Here is an 18,765-nt window from a genome sequence, read left to right on the forward strand (position 1 = left end):
GATAATAGTCAAGGGTTATGACATGTTGCATAATGAAATTTGAAAAGTGATTTCCCCGTAACAAAAATTTATTTGTGTTAGATAAGGCTCAATGGCATTATTTTATGGCAACTATATCATAGTCCTCGATTGCAGTGAACAAGATAATTGGTTAGAAACAACCATATACAGTATTTAACAGCCACTAGGCCACAATGCACACACAAAATAAGATCACATAGAATAGTCATTTTTAACCTGGTTCCTTGGAAAGATTGATAAACTGATGAATCTCAAGTAGAAAATAAAATGTTTTAATCTTTCCTAGCTTTTTGATGTTAGACACATAAATGACAGGTTTCTGGGTAGTAGAAAAACTTTCTAGGAGGCCTCCCAGGGTAAGATGGCAGGGAATCAGGTTCACATGAGTGTACACAAATTGTCCAAGTTTCATCCAGAAAATTAGTATGACTTGTCGTTCATGTGCAAACCATTTTTATGCAGCAGCAGCTATTAACAATTTACAGGACTAAAGCTATGATCACACTATGCGCTTTTTTCAGCATTTTTTAATGCAAATTTTCAGTTGCATTTTACAGAAATTTCAGAAATCTCATGCACGCAGCTTGTTTTTTTTGTGTCAGTATATTGTGCCTTTGCTTGGTTTTTGCAGAATAGATCATGTCACTTCTTTTAACACTTTTTCAGCATTTTTCACCCATTGAAAGTAATGGGTGTGGGAAAAAAGCTGGATAAACACAGGTATCAGGTTGTGTTGCGTTTTTTTGTGCCAAAACCTGATGAAGTAGAATCAGATTATTTGGTTTTTTTTTTATTTTTGCACTAAATTATATCAGCATGCAGAAGAGACAAGTGTAGCATGAAAAGACACAAGAAAAATGCAGCAATAAAGACCTGCTTTTGTTTCTGCAGCTTCTGAAGAAAAATGTTGAAAAAACGCCCAGTGTGAACATAGCCTAAATGCGATTTGATATGTTAAAGAATTTCAATGTATCCGGAAAAAATGGATGCTAAACAGTTACTCCGAATGACAAACAATTGTTTTTTGTGTACCTATAGAGTTCAATGGGCGAGTCTCATCCGACACGAGGAAGAAATTAGTTCATATTGATATTTTTTACCGTCAATTCTGTCATCTGCACTACCCATTGAATAATATTGGTTTGAGTGCACTCTTGTGGTGTCCGGTTTTTTATCAACAGCACTCAAACAGAAAATACGGTTGAGTGAATCTGTGATAATGGAAAGTCTTTCCTTTAGCTTAATCATCAGTCAGTTGAATAGGGGCTAGAAAAACAGGAAACTTTACACCAGAAAAGCAGATTATTTTGCATATTACATATAGAAATAATCTACAGAAAAATGAGTAAGGGAAGAGTCAGACAGTCATATAACCTGGACGAAGATCCCAACGCAATGCTCGGACTGACAGTCGGCTCTCCAGACCCGAGAGTGATAGCATGTATTTCTATGCAGCTGTTACGCTTGGGTCAGGAGAGCTGCCAGCCAGTCTGAGGATTGCATTGTGATCCTTGTCCTATCTATACAGTGGCATGTAAAAGTTAGTGCACCCTTGGTTAAAATTACTGTTACTGTGAACAGTTCAGCAAGATGAGGATGACATGATCTCTAAAAGAGCTAAAGTTAAAGATGACACATTTCCTTTGTAATGTAGGCAACAAAATACATATTTTTTACATTTTAAAAATTATAAAAAGAAAATGGGACAACGCACAAGTCTAGGCACCCTTGGAGATTTGTGTTCTCAGATAACTCTGACCAAAGTTTCAGACCTTAATTATCCTGTTAGGTATATGGCTTGTTCACTATCATCATTAGGAAAGGCCAGGTGATGCAAATTTCCCAGCTTTATAACAATCCAGCCTCCTCTAACCTTGTGCCAAAAAACGGCAGCCATGGGTTCTTCTAAGCAGCCACCTAGCACTCGGTTTCAACTTGCGTAACTGTTCACAATAACAGTAATTTTGACCAGGGGTGCGCAAACTTTTACATGCCACTGTACAGCTCTCTGACTCTTCCCTAACTTTGTACATTGATGACTTTACTGTCTTGCACTGGTCCTTAGTTACAACAGTGTCCAAAGCTGTAATCAGAGACTAATCACTTTAAAAAGTCACAAAATGGGCATAGCGTCAGTGTGACGCAACAGCTTGTCTAATTCATGATAATCTGTTGCGTCGAGTACAATTTCGGCCAAGGTGCACGCCTCTCGCCATTCATTGATTCATAAAGGGGTGTCAGAAGCGTCTCCTCCAACACGCACCCTCATCAAGACCGGTCTTGATAAATCGGGGTCCTCAGTCTTTTTCAATATCAAATTATTTTACAATGTAAAAGACACTTCCAGTACAATCAAGTTCTTTCCTGTAATGTAATGTAGTTGCAAATGATAAATGATGCACTCAAACCTACTTTTTTTGCAGAGTAATTTATACTATAGAATATGTAACATACAAGATACATACAGGAACTTATTTTCCTACCAGTAATCCCCCCAAAATATGTTATTTCAGTGTCATTACCAAAGGTGTTATGATAAAACTAACATGTTACAATTCTAACAATTTAATGAAACACTAATATCCATATAATTTGTAAAGTTGACATCTAAACAGGGTGGTTACTGATATGGAAATGTTCTCTCGACAAAAAGTTAACATGACAACATAATTGCTTCTAAAAACAATATACAGTAGTGCTGTTTAATTATAGTTTATCTTTATAAGAACATTGGCTAAGTAATACATCTCATTACAGTCGGTGTTGGCGGCCATTGTCATAGCAAATCTTAAAGGAATGTTTTGGCAAGTTCTTGATGTGCCCCGTTTATGGAGACAGAACAAGTGGGACTCTGTAAGTATTTTCGGTTGTATGATTTATATATATATATATATATAGTATTGGAACCTTTTGGGATCTGAACGCCCATTGTGATAACTTTTTTACATTCATGGAGCAGGATTCATGGTTATATTTCAGCACCATCACTTCTTGACATTAATTATAAAAGGCAGAGAGATAGCTACCGTGTTTAAGGGAACAAGAAAGATATTTTCAATTCTAAAAATGTGACATTTTCCATTTGTGGTTTGTTATTAGCAAAATAGTGAAGATGCACTTTCTATTCTACAATAATGAAAACAGGGCATAACAGTTATGGTATATCACTAAACACGCTGTCAGTCGCTGATCAATGGAAGTTCAACTGTTGGACCCTCACAGATTGCTCCGTGGTACTGCAACTAAGCACCATTGACCGAACAAGGCATAGCTACAGATCTGTGCAAAGTGTCTAGATGGCTGTGACACTCCAAAGAATGTGATTGAACCACTCCGTCAACCAGTGAATGGCGGCATACACTACTGATCCTCCATAACTTCCCACAGTGGAATATATTCCAAGGACTGGGCTGCCTACATCACTGGCAAAAGCTGAAAATCTCAAATGATGCCGACACTGAGTCACAAGAACATAAGGATTGGGAAATTAATGTAGTCACAATATTGGAATTTTTACTGCATATCTTGGACTTTGATATTGATTGGACACTGACAGTAATAAGTATTCCAATGGCAATGTACTAGGAAAATGGAGTGCACAACAGCTCTAGAGGGAGCTTGTAAAGGAACTCTGCGTCCATCTCGTTGACTGACATGTCCTGCCCTGACAGCTCCAGGGTCCTGCCTGTGCTCAGTGTTTTTAAGGTGTACTCCAGCTTCATAAGGCCTCCTGCTAACAATACAATCACGTGTGCATATGCACTTTCTTCTGATGATCTGTCTTAAGGCAGAAATTACCATGAGAATTAAAACAATAAAGGTGGGGTGGCGAGTTGGGAAAAAGTAACAACTATGTGGAGCAGCTAATTTTCATATGGGGCATATTTTGCTTCTTCAGTTTACAAGACAATCTTAATGGTCTAGCAACAATATGTAATAATAACCCTTTTTTGTTTAGGTCCTCTGGGTATTCACATGTATTGCATCCATCCTATTGGGACTTGACCTGGGATTGTTGGCAGGATTAGTATTTGGATTACTAACCGTTGTTCTACGAGTTCAGTTGTAAGTACATGTCTTTTAAATATCAGTCAAGATGCCGCATGCTAAATGTGCTTATCAAAAAACAATAGTGGAGATTCAGTACAGTCCCTTATGTGAACGCTGTTACCTTGGAACCACTTTATACACTATTTATTTATACACTCTAGGCACTACATTATAATAGTGTATTAGGTATTAGTGAATTCCTAATAGGTCAATCTCTAATATTATAGATAATTCCAAGCAGGCTTATATTTCAAGACAAAATATTTATTGCATATTTATCTTTAATGTGCTTTTCTTCTAGCCCCTCATGTGGTGGACTTGGAAACGTCCCGGGAACAGAAATCTACAAGGAAGTTAAAAAATACAAAAGTGTAAGTAAAACACTGTTTGTAGTAAAAGATAATTAAAGGAATAGAAATTATATTGCACTTGCCACAGGTGACAGACGAATGAAAATATGGATCTAACGCCAGATAGTATCAAATAAGCAAATAGGACAATATAAAACTCTGGGTGGCAATGTTAGATGGAAAGGATACATAAAATATATAGTGGTAGTAGTCTCGACTGTATTTCTGTGTCCCGACCCTTCCATATGTGGAGATTAGTGTTCTATGTAAAGGGGTATTCCCATCTCCAAGATCCTATCCCAATAGGTAGTAGGTGTAATAATAATAGTAGGAATGTAGTATAGTTCTCTTGATTTGCTATGTCACTTACCTCATGTGCAGGGCATTGCAGTAGCTTAGATAACCATGGTTTTGAGCCCTCATATAGTGATAGTTATTTAGTTGTTAGTGGTCGTAACCATGGATACCTAAACTACTGCAATGCCGTGTACATGGGATAAGCCACATAGCTATACTACATTTATAATTGGAGATATTTGCTAATATTATTATTATTACACCTACTTCATATTGGGATAGGATCTTGGAAATGGAAATACCTCTTTAAGTTCCAAATGCAACTAATCCAACATAAAACTCCACTGATGTTAATTAACCCCTTTACGACCTTGGACGTATCCATACATCCAGGTTGGCTGGTACTTACCGACCTTGGAGTTATAAATACGTCATGGCTGTGCGTGCAATAGCCACCGGGTGTTAGCTGATTCTGACACCTGACACCCAGCACTTTAACCCTTAAATACTGCCATCAGAGCAATTAGCAGGCATAGCAGGCTCTGCATTCTGATCGCAGGGGCCCGATTGTTGCCATAGTGACCTTATGTCATCATGACGACATCTGGGTCATCAGGCCCTAGCAAGTTAGTTAGATTTTGCACAGTGCATGATCTAACTAACTGGTGTCTGCAGTGCTGACGGTTCTAATGCATTGCAATAGTGGTGCATTGCAATGTATTAGAACTGCGATCAGACAACTGAAGAAAGTGAAAGTCCCATAGAGGGAATTATAAAAAAAAGTGTAAAAAAGAATTGTACAAATATTTTTGGAAAAATCCCAAAATAATAATAAAAAATATATTGTACCCATAAATAAATTTTTTTGTGAAAAAAACAAAAAGTACACATTTGTCAACGCCGCCTCCAAAACGACACGATCTATAAAACTGTCCCACCAATCACCAATTTAATGAACGCTAAAAAATTGAGGCAAAAAATTATGCTTTTTCATCATACCGCTGAACAAAACGTGGAGTAAAACACGAAAAAAACGAATGTAAATAAAAATGGTACAAACTGAAACCGTCATCTTGTCCTACAAAAAACAATGCGCCATACAGCTCAATCAGTGGAAAAATTTTGGGAAAAGTTATAGCTCTCAGAATATAGTGATGCAAAAACATAAAAAAAAACAATAGGAATATGGTATCACTGTAATTGTACTGATCCAAAGAATAACGCTGCCTTATCAATTTTACCACACGTGGAGAGCATAAAAACATCAACTTGTCCCGCAAAAAAACAAGCTGTAAAATGACTGTGTTGGCAGAAATATGGAAAAATTATAGCTTTCAAAATATGGCAATGCAAAAAGTTGATTTTGCAAAAAAAATGCATCTTATACTGTTTCACAGCAGCTAAACATAAAATAGATATAAGTCTGGCATAGTTGGAATTGCACCGACCCGAAGAATAAAGTTGTCTAATCATTTATACTGCACGAGAAACAGCATAAAAAATAAATTGCTCAGCATAGAGCGCCATGTTTGATCCCAAACATTATGTAAAATGTTCCGAACAATAGGTTCAAATTAATCCACAAAAAAAGCAAGTCCTCACTCAGGTCCATCATCTGTCAATGGAAATATAGGGGACTTCCACATTACTGGTGGTACAAAGGCTCTGAAAAAGCAAAATGGCTCCTCCAGCAAATTTTGAGCTCTGAAATCCAAATGCCCTCCTCCCTTTTGAGCCCCAGTATGCCTAAACCGCATTTAGCATCCACATGTTTGGCATTTCTGTGGCGATGAGAGCCCGCCTAATTTACGAGTGCGTGTTTCTAGATGAGCTGGGCACAAGTTACTGGTCACTACAATGTATTGGTCACTACATCGTACTGGTCGCTACAATGGCAGTTTGCAATTTTCACTCAGCAACATCTGCTGCTGCTTGTTTCTAAAAGACACCCATGGAGTCAAAATTGCTGCTACATCTGTAAATAAATTCCGAAAGTGGTATAATTTCCAAAATGGGGTCACTCGAAGAGGAATTCTGCTCTTCTAGCACAACTCTACCTTCAGCAGAAATTATGTGACAAATATTGGTGCAATTTTTACCCATTTCTCAGAGTGAAAATGTAAAATCTGGGGCTAAAACTAAATTTTGGTGATAGAAATGTATTTTTTTTCACAGCCTAATGGTATAAAATTCTGTGACCCACCTGTGGTGTAAATATGATCACTGCACCTTTAGTTGATTTATAGAGAGGTGTAGTTTGTAAAATGGGGTCTCTTATGAGGGTTCTGCTGTTCTGGCACCTCAGGGGTTCTACCAATGTGACATGGCACCCTCAAACTAGTCCAACAAAATCTGAAGTCCAATATAGCGCCTCTTCCCTTCTGAGCTGTGCACTGTGCCTCTAAAGCAGTTTTTGACCACATAAGAAGTATCAGCGTACTAAGGAAAAAATTGCACAACACATTTTCAGGTCTATTTTCTCCTGCTATCCTTGCAAAACTGAAAAAATGTGGGGCTAAAAAACATTTTTGGGAGAAAAATATATTCTTTCATTTCCACAGATCAACATTGTAAAATTCTGTCAAACACCTGTGGGTTCAAGGTGCTAACCACACAGCTAAATAAACTCCTTGAAGTGTTTAGTTTCCAAAACAGGGTCACTTCTGGGGGGTTTCCACTGTTTAGACACATCAGGGGCTCACCAAAACGCGACATGACATTGGCAGACCATTGCATCAAAGTTTGCATTCCAAAACGTCACTTATTATTTTCTGAGCCCTGTTATGCACCAAAATAGTAGTTTGCCCCCACATTCGGGGTATGTGCATACTCAGGAGAAATTGCACAAAAATTTTGGGTTCCATTTTCTCCTGTTACCCTCAAGAAAAAAAAATGGAGGCTAACATACAATTTTGTGTGAAAAATTAGATTTTTTTTTTTTCACGGCTTAATGTTTTAAACTTCTGTGAAGCACCTGGGGGTTTAAGATGCTCACAGCTAGATAAGTTCCCTGGGGGGTCTAGTTTCCAAACTGTTGTAACTTGTGAGATGTTTCCACTGTTTAGGCACATCAGGTGCACTCCAAATGCGACATGGCATCCGCTAATTATTCCAGCAGATTTTGCATTCAAAAAGTCAAATTGCACTCCTTCTCTTCCAAGCCCTGCAGTGTGCCCAGACATTAGTTTTCCCTCCACATATTAGGTATCATTGTACTCAGGAGAAATTGCACAACAAATTATTTGTAACTCCTGTTACCCTCATGAAAATGCAAAATTTAGGGTTTAAAAAACATTTTCTGTGGTAAAACATTATTAACTTGACTCAACATTATTAACTAAGCACCTGGGGATTCAAAGTGCTCACCACACTTCTTGATAAGTTCTCTGAGGAGACTAGTTTCAAAAATGGTGTCACTTATGGGGGGCTTCCACTGTTTAAGTACATCAGGGGCTCTCCAAATACGACATCTGCTTATTATTCCAGCAAATTTTGCATTCAAAAAGTTAAATGGTGCTCCTTCCCTTCCGAGCCCAAACAGTGGCTTTCCCCAACATATGAGGTATCAGAATGCTTAGGAGAAAGTGCACAACAAATTTTGGGGTCTATTTTTCCTGTTATCCTTGTGAAAATTAAAAAATTTGGGTCTGAAGTAAAAATGTTGTGAAAAAAATTTAAATGTTCATTTTTTTCCTTCCATATTTCAAAAATTCCTGTGAAACACTTGAAGGGTTAATAAACTTTTTGACTGTGGTTTTGAGCACCTTGAGGAGTGCAATTTTATAATTGTGTCACTTTTGGGTATTTGGGGTCATATAGGCCTCTCAATGTCACTTTAATTGTAATGTAGTCACTAAAAAAATGGTTTTGTAAATTTTGTTGAGAAAATGAGAAATCGCTGGTCAACTTTGATAACTTCCTAGCAAAAAAAATATATTTCAAAAATTGTGCTTATGTAAAGGAGACATGTGGGAAATGTTATTTATTAACTATTTGGTGTGACATAACTCTCTGATTTACAAATTAAAAGTTTGAAAATTGGAAAATTTTCCAAATTTTCACCAAATTTCCATTTTATTCCACCAATAAATGCAAGTGATATCGAATAAATTTTAACACTATCATGAAGTACAATATGTTACGAAAAAACAGTCTCAGAATCAGTGGGATACTTTGAAGCGTTCAACACATATTGCCTCATAAAATAACAGTGGTCACAAATGTTAACTTTGGCCTGGTCATGAAGGTGCAAATGGATTAAACGTATCGATAGATCCTATGGGTCATTGTATTTTGTTCTGACCTGTTACGGTTGGTGTTGTAAATCAATCCTGTGCATGCATAGTGGTACATCACCAGTGTGTCCCGGCCTTCCGTTTTTCTGGCAGCGACGTGCGTGAGGTCCTGGACATGGCATGTGCCGTCACTAGTTAAACTGTATGGTGGCCCGAAAGAGGTGAAAACCAACATGTTTCAGAAACATGCTCTTACCATGACTAATGAAAAGAGCATTGTTCTGAAAGCGTTGACTGAACGTGAAGTAGAAGCCATTATAATGGACAGTTGTCATTTTGGAGCCTGATTAATGTGCAAGCAGTCAATCAACAGTCAATAAAGTGCAGCTCTCTGCAGTCAATTGAACACGACAGAAAACTAGTTGGACAGAAAGTGGAAGCGATTTAGGTATTTAAGTACATCTTCATGTGCAGTCCAGCTAATATTTCTATTTCTTTTTCCCAGGTTGTGGAACCAGAGGGATTTAAAATTGTCCGGTTTACTAGTGCTATTTTCTATGGCAATATTGATGGACTAAAGAGTGGCATTAAATCAATTGTGAGTGGACTTACATTTGTTTTCATCTCCTAAAATAACTTACATAATAATACTATTAGTCGACTGCTATTGGGATAGTAAATATATCATGTTGATTTCATTTTAGGTTGGGTTTGATGCCGTCAGAGTTTTTAATAAGCGGACTAAAGCCTTGAGGAAGATAAATGAACTGATTAAGAAAGGAAAGCTAAGAGCAACTAAGGTAAAGGTTTTGTCCCGATTCCCTAGCTTATTTATGAATAAGCTTTATGCTAAATGTTAGATAACCAAATATTCTTAACCCTGTCACTCAATGTGTCAATTATAGCAAAATTTAATATTACTGTGGAGCTACTTTACTATTAAAAAAAACAACTTACAGCAATGGTCTACTTCCCTTCATTACTGATTGACTTATAAACCAAGTTTGCTGTCAGTTATGTTCATAGTAAGTTCCACTAATAGAGTCCGCCACATGATTGGAGTTATTGTATATAATCCTAGTGCCATTGTTGGTCATGTGCATATTCCTTATCTGCATCACATAAAAAATCCTTTCCCCTGTTCCTTTTTAGAATGGCATCATTAGTGATATGGGGACAGATAATGACGGGTTTGAGCCAGATGATGATATTGAAGACCCAGAAAAAGAAGAAAACCCACAAGTGAAAAATGTGGAGGTTCAAGTAGACTGGAGTTCAGAGCTGCCAGTTAAAGTGAATGTTCCCAAAGTCACAATTCACAGCCTCATCTTTGACTTTGGGCAAATAACTTTTGTAGATGTGGTGGCTGTAAGGTCATTAAAAGTGGTAAGATAAATTCTAATTTCCTGGGTTAATCCAATCTGTGGGCATCTATTTTCCTCCTACACATGATCCCAGTCAGGTTGTCCCCTTTTTCGCCTTCATTTCTCATTATCAATATTCTAAAAGTCCTCCGATTCCAAACACCTGGATGCTAGTGGATCCTACACTCTAAGCTGACCAAACAAACCAAGTTGCCATGTTAATATTAATTTAGTTACACATGTAGTGCTGGCAACGCACAAATTCCACGCCACCTCCTGGATCGTGTCTCCATCAAAAGTCACGCCTCTATCTTTAGCATATTACACATGACTGATGATGCAACTGCGGGAGGCAGTGTTGTATTACACACTATTACACAGTGCGCCATTGGATGCTTCATTCCGACAACTTCCCACGACAATGTGTTTCCCCTATGTATCAGCACGATATGGGCGTGTCATAGTGGCGCATTCTCATGACATGTGGCATAAATGGTGCAGGGGACTGGGAATACAGATCACTACCCGGAAATGAAGTAGAACGCTGGAAACAACAGGGGAGCTGATCAATACCCTATGTATAACATTTATAGGAGAAAGTTTGGTGGCCACACACTTATCATGTGCCAGATAAGCTCACCCATCCCACTACATAATAGACTCCCCTGATGAATCCTCGGAACCGAGGAGGAAATGTGTAGCAGGGAATTGTATATTATTTGGGGATATCCTTTATACTTGGATACTGACCTTGTATCAGGAGCAACACATAGAGCATGGCAGGGTATACTGGCATCAATATCCCTCTACCTAGGCTCTGGTATTGAGGTTCTAATATCATTAGGACACACGGGTGAGACCAAGACCAAACCTTTTTTTATTGTGCACAGTTATATTGGACACTTTAAAAGAGACTTGTACTTGTGCAAATTTTGATGTTTGATCACTACCTGCAGACTTCCATCCTTAGGCATAGCTCTCATTTATATTAATTTAGTAAAAATTAAGTTTATACACCTCTCCATGCTGATATATATATATATATATATATATATATATATATATATATATATATATATATATATATATATATATATATATATTCTGTATATGCCTTTGAGGATGTCAGAGTTCTTTCATTTTCACTAGATCTGTTTGCTGAATCTTGGCTTTTAATCATGAAAATTCATATGCAAGGTTTAATTAGTCTTTAATGTATTGATTTTCCAATACCAAGAGGTCAATTACATTAGACTACCATATCATTAGGTATCAAACATTTTCAATTATGTCTTTTCTACTTCAGATATACAAAGAATTCAAAAGGATTGATGTAGATGTCTACATTGCAGCTTGTGATGGTAAGCCAATCTATTCCAATTTTTCATTAAACCAACAAAAATACCCATGCCGAGTAACCTTAATACATAGCTCGAGATGCTCCTACAATTGGATATGACATAAACAAAATAAAAAATGGTGCTATCAAATCTGATATAAATTATAACATTATCAATAGAAAGATACAAATAACAAAGTTTAAAAAGGCAGAGGGACTCACTGGGGGGGGTTACAGAGACAAATCCAGGCAGATTGCTATATCTCCGGAAACCACTGATGTATGTAGTGGCCAGTCCCTGTATGGAATACAGCATATAAGTCTAAAGCTTAGAATTCATAATACCCTTGTAAATAAATCTATACATATGCAGATGATGCTTGTATTGGTCACAGTGGATAGGGTCAAGCAGCATATCTAGGGTAACTTACTTAATGTAAAAGCTGTGGCACCTGGTTAGTGATGCAGTCCCGGCAGCACGCCATACTTATTTTTCATCTATGGCACCCTTTATTACAAATCACATTTATTTCATAAAGCTTATGTACAATGAGTAAAATATGTTTATTCTTATCTTTAATAGATAACGTCTATAAAAAATTTGAAGAATGTCTCTTTTTCGATGACCAAATCAAGCCAGACATTTTCTTCTTGACTATTCATGATGCAGTGCTATGTATAGAAGACAGGAGAAAGTACAGTGACGCACACGATCCACTAATGGAGAAGGTAAAGGAAATGTGGCCGATGATAGTTCTTTTCTACATTAGGCTCTGTGACATACACAGAAATGGCAAATAGATCAATGGCTGCACTCAATTGTACTAAAGCAAGGAAATGTGAGATATATGAAATGTGAACAGCATAATGGCTTGTGAAATCTATGAAAAAACACATGAGATGCTTAGCACAAGATTTGGCCAAAAATTGTGAGCCCATCCACCAAACGTCATGGTAATCTCAGATCGGATGGGTACCTGACCTGTATGCCTAGTGTGAACACTTACCTATGGCTAATAACATGGTAAAGCCTGCATTTATAGGAAGGTCAGAACCAACTGTGTTTGGATGTAATTAAAATCACAGCATGGTGAAGGGCGCACTCCTACGAATAAGCCGAAAACTGCTCTGACATGGGATTTTAGCTGATCTGTTTGGTGCTTGATATTAGACCCCCACTTATCTCACATTGATGATCTATCCCACGTATGGATAATCAATTTTAAGGTCCCAAACAACCCCTTTAAGCACGTCACTAAGCTCACTAGTGAATAAAGTAATGTGGAACAGTTTACATATACAATTAATAGTTAAAGTACTTTGCAAATAAATTAATTCAAAGTTTGTCCAATTTTTACATTTTACACATCCTACAGCTATATATTAGGACTACAGTCCCATTAATGGTGTCGACATAATTGGACAACCCCTCACTAGCAGTTGATCACTATGTATCTGCCTTCTATAAGTCCTTGGCTATGAGCCGTTACTGTGAGGGGAAGTTACAAGCTGCAACATTTCCTGTACAGCAGGTCCCCATCTATGATGCCTATATGCCAAAATGGGATATATGGACACGGGTTATCCCATTGGGACAAAAACAGTCCAGAAATCTCCTCACTGGGCTTCATCTCTTTGATTTACTAACGCAACAGTCCAGAACATATTATTATTTGTTTTACTTCCTTATATAGGACCATTAAATTCCACAGCTCTTTACATCATTATCACCCCTGTCCCTAATGGGGCTCACAATGTAAATTCCCTAGCAGTATGTCTGTGGAGTGTGGGAGGAAACACGGAGAGAACATACAAACTCCTTGCAGATGTGTTGGGTGGGATTTGAACCCAGGCAATGGTACAGTGCTAACCAATGAGCTGAGCTAACCAAAGTTCTGCCCTATTATTAACTAATACAGTTTAATAGAAAATATTTACTTAATGTAGAAAATTAGTTAAATTATTTATACAAACTTCCTTATTTGGCACAAATTATTTTTTTCTTCTTAAGATCTCACTAATGCAAGAATCCAAAGAACCCCTGGAATACACAGACATTGAGCCACCAACTATGGAACTGGATGCCCAAGAGGAGGTAAGAAAATATCTCATGTACAAATACATACAGCTATGCCTTGCATGCATAGGTAAAGGGTCTGTTAAGGAAGGTATAAAGGGCTCAATTCATCAAAACTTTCATGTCACTATTCTGGCTTAAAAACCTTTCAAAAGTCTCATATTTTTGGTTCAACTCGCGGCTGCGATAAAATTATGCAACTTTTGGGGTTCTTATGCCATTTTCGCAAAACTCCCGAGAAAGCGAGCCGGCCACATGGTGGTGAACGCCATTCGTCAAATTCATGATTAGTGGCGGTGTTCGCTGCACCAGAAATCCTACTCCAGCAGGCACTGCAGTAGGATTTGCGCCTCTTCTTCATGAATCAGGAGCGTCTGACTCCACCCCATCCCCTCATCAAGACTGGCATTGTTGTTCTTGATATATTGGCCTCAGTAGTCTAATACTTACCATGACATTTAATATAGTTGGAATAGTGCAAAAATCACCTTTGTTCTATTTTCTGTATCTTCAATTCCAGAAAGAGATACAGTAAGTTCCAAATTCTAGTAAGACTGGTTTCACACTTCCGTTTATTTCCGGTACCGGAAAAAACAGTACCAGAGATTCCATGTCCGTGTGTCCATTTGTTTGTGATTGTAATACTTGCAGCTCATGTGTGGCAACCGTGTGCCACATCAGTACCACACGGACGGCCGCAGGGGAAGAAGTGCTACAGTAAGTGCTGTTCCCCGGCGGCAGGTGCTGAAGACACTCTCATCATTCTCCCCTGCTCTGCCAACAATCGGAACGAGCAGAGGAGAATGATGACAGTTATATTAAAGTCCGAATGAGGACAGCAGGTGGGGGCTTTTGGGATTCTTACTCTCATCATCCGACACCTGCTGCAGCTAATAACAGTGACTGCAGGAGCGGATGATCGGGGTATTCCTCAGTCGCCGCCAGCAAAATAAATGAATGAAAAACCCGATGTGGGTTTCCCCCTATTTTCTTGAACTCACAGCTGTGGGTTGCAACCCTCAACAAGGTTGGTTATCAAGAATAGAGAGGTCCTCACACTTTTTTAAATTATTTAAATAATTAAAAAAATCGGTGTGGGGTCCCCCCAATTTTTCACAACCAGCCTTGCTAAAGCTCACAGCTGGGGGCTGGTATTCTCAGGCTGGTGAGGGGCCATTAATATAGCCCCCCCCAACCTAAAAACAGCAGCCCACAGCTGCCCAAGAAAGGATGCGCTTATTCTGGCGCTTTGCCCGGCTCTTCCCACTTGCCCTGTAGCGGTGGCAAGTGGGGTTAATATTTGTGGGGTTGATGTCACCTTTGTATTGTCAGGTGACATCAAGCCCACGGCTTAGTAATGGAGAGGAGTCTATAAGACACTTCTCTATTACTAATCCTATAGTTATATGTTAAATAAAGACACAGCCAGAATAAAATCCTTTAATTGAAAAAATGACAGACTCCTTTAATATTCTCAATTAAACTATACTTACGACTTAACCTAATTCCATCGAAGCCCTCGATCTCCTGTAATAAAAATAAATTTAAAAAACAACAACAATATACCATACCTGTCCGTCGTTCTGTCCCACGCCGCAATCCATGTCTAGGGGATTAATAGTTTTCAACCTGGACGGTGCCAAGATGCGACCGTCCAGGCTGAAAACCACTGGGGAATGAGATGCTGCGAGCGCAGCCTCAGTGACGTCACTTAGGCGGCGTTCCCTGCCGGCCTGAACTGCGGTGACCTCAGGAAAGGTTCTATTTGAAAAATGAGCTCCTACAAAACTGGCAGCCAGGTACAAAGATAAATGAAGCCCTTTGCATTTACACCAGTATTTTATAATAGCCTAGTAAAGTGTCAGATGTTTTTCCTGTGCTTGCTTTGAAGCAGACGCATTATTGACTTATGTGCTTCTATTTCTCCACAGGCCCTCAGAAGACTTGCTTCGTGATCAATGCTACTGGAACCTCTGAATCGGGGTCTGCAGTGCAGGCTTTCCCTAATATTGCTAAACAATTTCTTTCTTCATGTCTTCAGAACTTGTCAGTTTATGGCTAGGCCGTTTGTGATTAGCAATTAGAACAAATGGTCGTTTCATTCCTACTACATGGGAGCTCTGGTAGAGAGAAATTGTTTTCATATCATTCATAAATGGTCAGTAAGAACGAATACACACCTTGCTACTGTCATTTCTTCTGGTCACAATTTTAGCACTTTAGTATCAATAAGGTATGAAGGTATATTATCGGTAGACAGATCACTACTATGACTGTCTCTGTGGTCTCCAAACTATTGTTCTCCAGCGGTCTGGACATGTAGAGAGTAGTCATTTTACACCAGCTGGAGGGCCATAGATTGGAGACCACTGCGCTACTGTTACTAGTAAAGGCTCTATTGCAGTATATATTGTTTAATTAGTTCATTCCCATCTTATCACTTATGGTATATCTAAAGGATATGACATTAATGTGCAGTAGAGGTAGATCCCACCAATGAGACATACAGATCTCACAACTGGGGCACAAGTGGAGAGGTAATCAGAATTCCCATCTCAATGAATGGTAATGTCAACCGCCAGTCCACTGAAAGTTGCATGTATCGGGGCCACATTCTCAAGATAGACGTGGGTTCCATAAGTGGGACCCGTACCTACGGTACTATAAATCTATGCCATATCCTGCAGACATGCCATAAATGTATGAGATGGGTACTATAGACAGAAAAATTGTTACCGGTATATATTATAGGTGCTATATAGGAATATTTAATGAGTACTATTTGTGATATGTTGATTATCAATCTAAATCTGAAGGGACAAATAAGGGCTAGTTCGCGTGTCAGTGTTTTTTCTCTCCGGCAAAAAACTGACTGACTTTCCTCAGTAATCAGATTTTTTAATTGTTCTATACGTGAGTTAGTTTTAACCATCAGTATTTAATCTGGGTTTTTTTTGCATACAAGAAAGTTTTTTAGGATGAAAATCATACAGCAGTAGGATATAATAAGGATGGCTTCTGAGTGCTGTCTAATTTTTTATAACGTAGCATAGATTTGCAGTACCTAGTCTGATTCATGACTCGGATCAAAAACAGACGTTTCCAGGTTTTAATGCAGACGACTCGGGCTCGCAAAGAAACACGGACAGGTGAACAGCCTAGTAGGCTATAATAGATATTTGTTCTATCTGTAAAAAACAAGAACAGAACTCGTACGAAAAAAAAAATCTGAATAACGTCTGAATAAGCCCTTAAATAGAGCACCCTGATTCCGGCAGAAGATCACTTCTCGTGATGCTCAGCCAGCCGAGATTATGAAGCTGAAGGTTCATTAGCCGTGTCCAAAATGTAATAGTGTCACATAGTTTTACAAACCACGATAAGCGTCTGCATATTTATACATCTATACATTATTAATGGGGCTCTATGGCATTTTATTTCACTGTAGGCGAATAGGTCTGATGACGTGCAGGTAGAGACTGGGAATGGGCCTAGTGGATTGATGGGAGTCCCTGCAGTCTGAGTGTCTATAGCAATTGGACCCCTACTGAATGGCATATCCATGAATTCTATCATAAGCACTAGACACGGTATATTACTTCAACCATCTGCAAAGGAACAAGACAAAAATTAGCTGCTGATGGAAATAGGGTACGAGAGATTAATTGCTCCAAACTTTTTACCTACTAATATTTTTCTCTTTACATACTAATAGGAAACAAAAATGGCAATTCCATTAGGACATTTTCCCCCTGCATTTAACCATCATGATGGAGTATATAATAGTTGTGTAACCAACTGTACAAATGTTCATGCTGTGTGATAGTTTTCTGAATTTAATAAAGATAACTATTTTCATTTATGTGAGACCGCAACCATTGCCATGATCTCAACGATAATACATCGGTGCACAGTGTATATTACTGCTGTAGTGAGGCTCTTGATAGTCATGTGGCCGTCATTCTACACTGTGACCTATATGGCACCAACATAACTAAACCAAAACCATACAGGTGTCCATGCCACCTTACTGCCTCATCCAATGCACTCAGACAATACATCACTTGACGTAAAACCTGCTCTAGCTCAAGGTAAGCAGCCCAAGTAACGAAGAGATACCTTTATTAGAAAAAATACATAAAACCATAACTAAAAGAACAGAGTGCCTTGTAAAGGGAATGCCACTGAATCTTGACAAAAAATAATAAATATATAATATCATTGTTATAACTTGAATAATCTCAGCAACGGGTTTCTATATAGATAAAGTCATGTGACTCCCCATGACAGAACTGCATAATACAACATATGACTTAAAACACACAATGGTAGTAGAATTCTAGCAGTGTGGACTGAGGAGTGTAGCATAAGATGCCAGGGTCACCCTAGAGAATAATGAGGATCCATAGGTATGGTGCAGTAAGAGAATCCCTGTCACGCTCACGCCTTGACTGGTGGGCATGAGCCAGGGGGTTTGTGGCCCCACTGGGCCACAAACCAGACTACCCTGGAAGGGGCATGACTTTGACAGCTGCCTTGGTCTTCTCTGGAGCCTCTGATGGTGAGGTCAGAATTGTGCGGCAGGCAGCTGCCAGGTGCTACTCCAGGATTTTGTCTGGCTGTGGCTGCTGATCCCACTTGGAGAACATGAACACTAGGACTGGTGCAGGTGACAGGCAGAACTGGCAGATGAGCACGGCTGAAACTCGGATGAGTAGGCAGGCACGGCTGAGACACAGGGCAGGCACGGCTGAGACAAAGGGCAGGCAGGCACGGCTGAGACACAGGGCAGGCAGGCACGGCTGAGACACAGGGCAGGTAGGTGTGGTGTATGAAGGAACAGGTTGGGACCTGTTCACACAGGAGGTGCAGGTAAGGAAACAAGCAGGAAGGAATGAAGTATGAAGGAACAGGTTGGGACCTGTTAACACGGGAGGTGCAGGTAAGGAAACAAGCAGGAAGGAATGAAGTATGAAGGAACAGGTTGGGACCTGTTCACACAGGAGAACTGCAAAGGTGCAGATAAGAGTGG

The 18,765-nt window shown here is 38.9% G+C and overlaps 1 protein-coding gene across 2 annotated transcripts in view; it reads left to right on the plus strand.

The window, feature by feature from the left end:
- Positions 1 to 17,595, plus strand: part of LOC143775969 (pendrin-like) — a 40,247-nt gene extending 22,652 nt beyond the window's left edge. Inside the window, exons 12-21 of one of the 2 annotated variants that reach the window (XM_077264787.1) lie at positions 2,779 to 2,874; positions 3,980 to 4,086; positions 4,373 to 4,442; positions 9,459 to 9,551; positions 9,658 to 9,753; positions 10,106 to 10,339; positions 11,624 to 11,678; positions 12,240 to 12,385; positions 13,668 to 13,751; positions 15,665 to 17,595. In XM_077264787.1, coding sequence (XP_077120902.1) covers positions 2,779 to 2,874; positions 3,980 to 4,086; positions 4,373 to 4,442; positions 9,459 to 9,551; positions 9,658 to 9,753; positions 10,106 to 10,339; positions 11,624 to 11,678; positions 12,240 to 12,385; positions 13,668 to 13,751; positions 15,665 to 15,688 — 1,005 coding nt within the window. In that variant the 3' untranslated portion in view covers positions 15,689 to 17,595. The remainder of the gene's footprint in view (positions 1 to 2,778; positions 2,875 to 3,979; positions 4,087 to 4,372; positions 4,443 to 9,458; positions 9,552 to 9,657; positions 9,754 to 10,105; positions 10,340 to 11,623; positions 11,679 to 12,239; positions 12,386 to 13,667; positions 13,752 to 15,664) is intronic. The other variant, XM_077264786.1, reaches the window with a different exon arrangement.
- The last annotated feature ends 1,170 nt before the right edge of the window (positions 17,596 to 18,765 follow it).

This window comes from Ranitomeya variabilis, chromosome 5 (genome assembly GCF_051348905.1).
Source record: "Ranitomeya variabilis isolate aRanVar5 chromosome 5, aRanVar5.hap1, whole genome shotgun sequence".
NCBI classification, from domain to species: Eukaryota; Metazoa; Chordata; class Amphibia; order Anura; family Dendrobatidae; genus Ranitomeya; species Ranitomeya variabilis.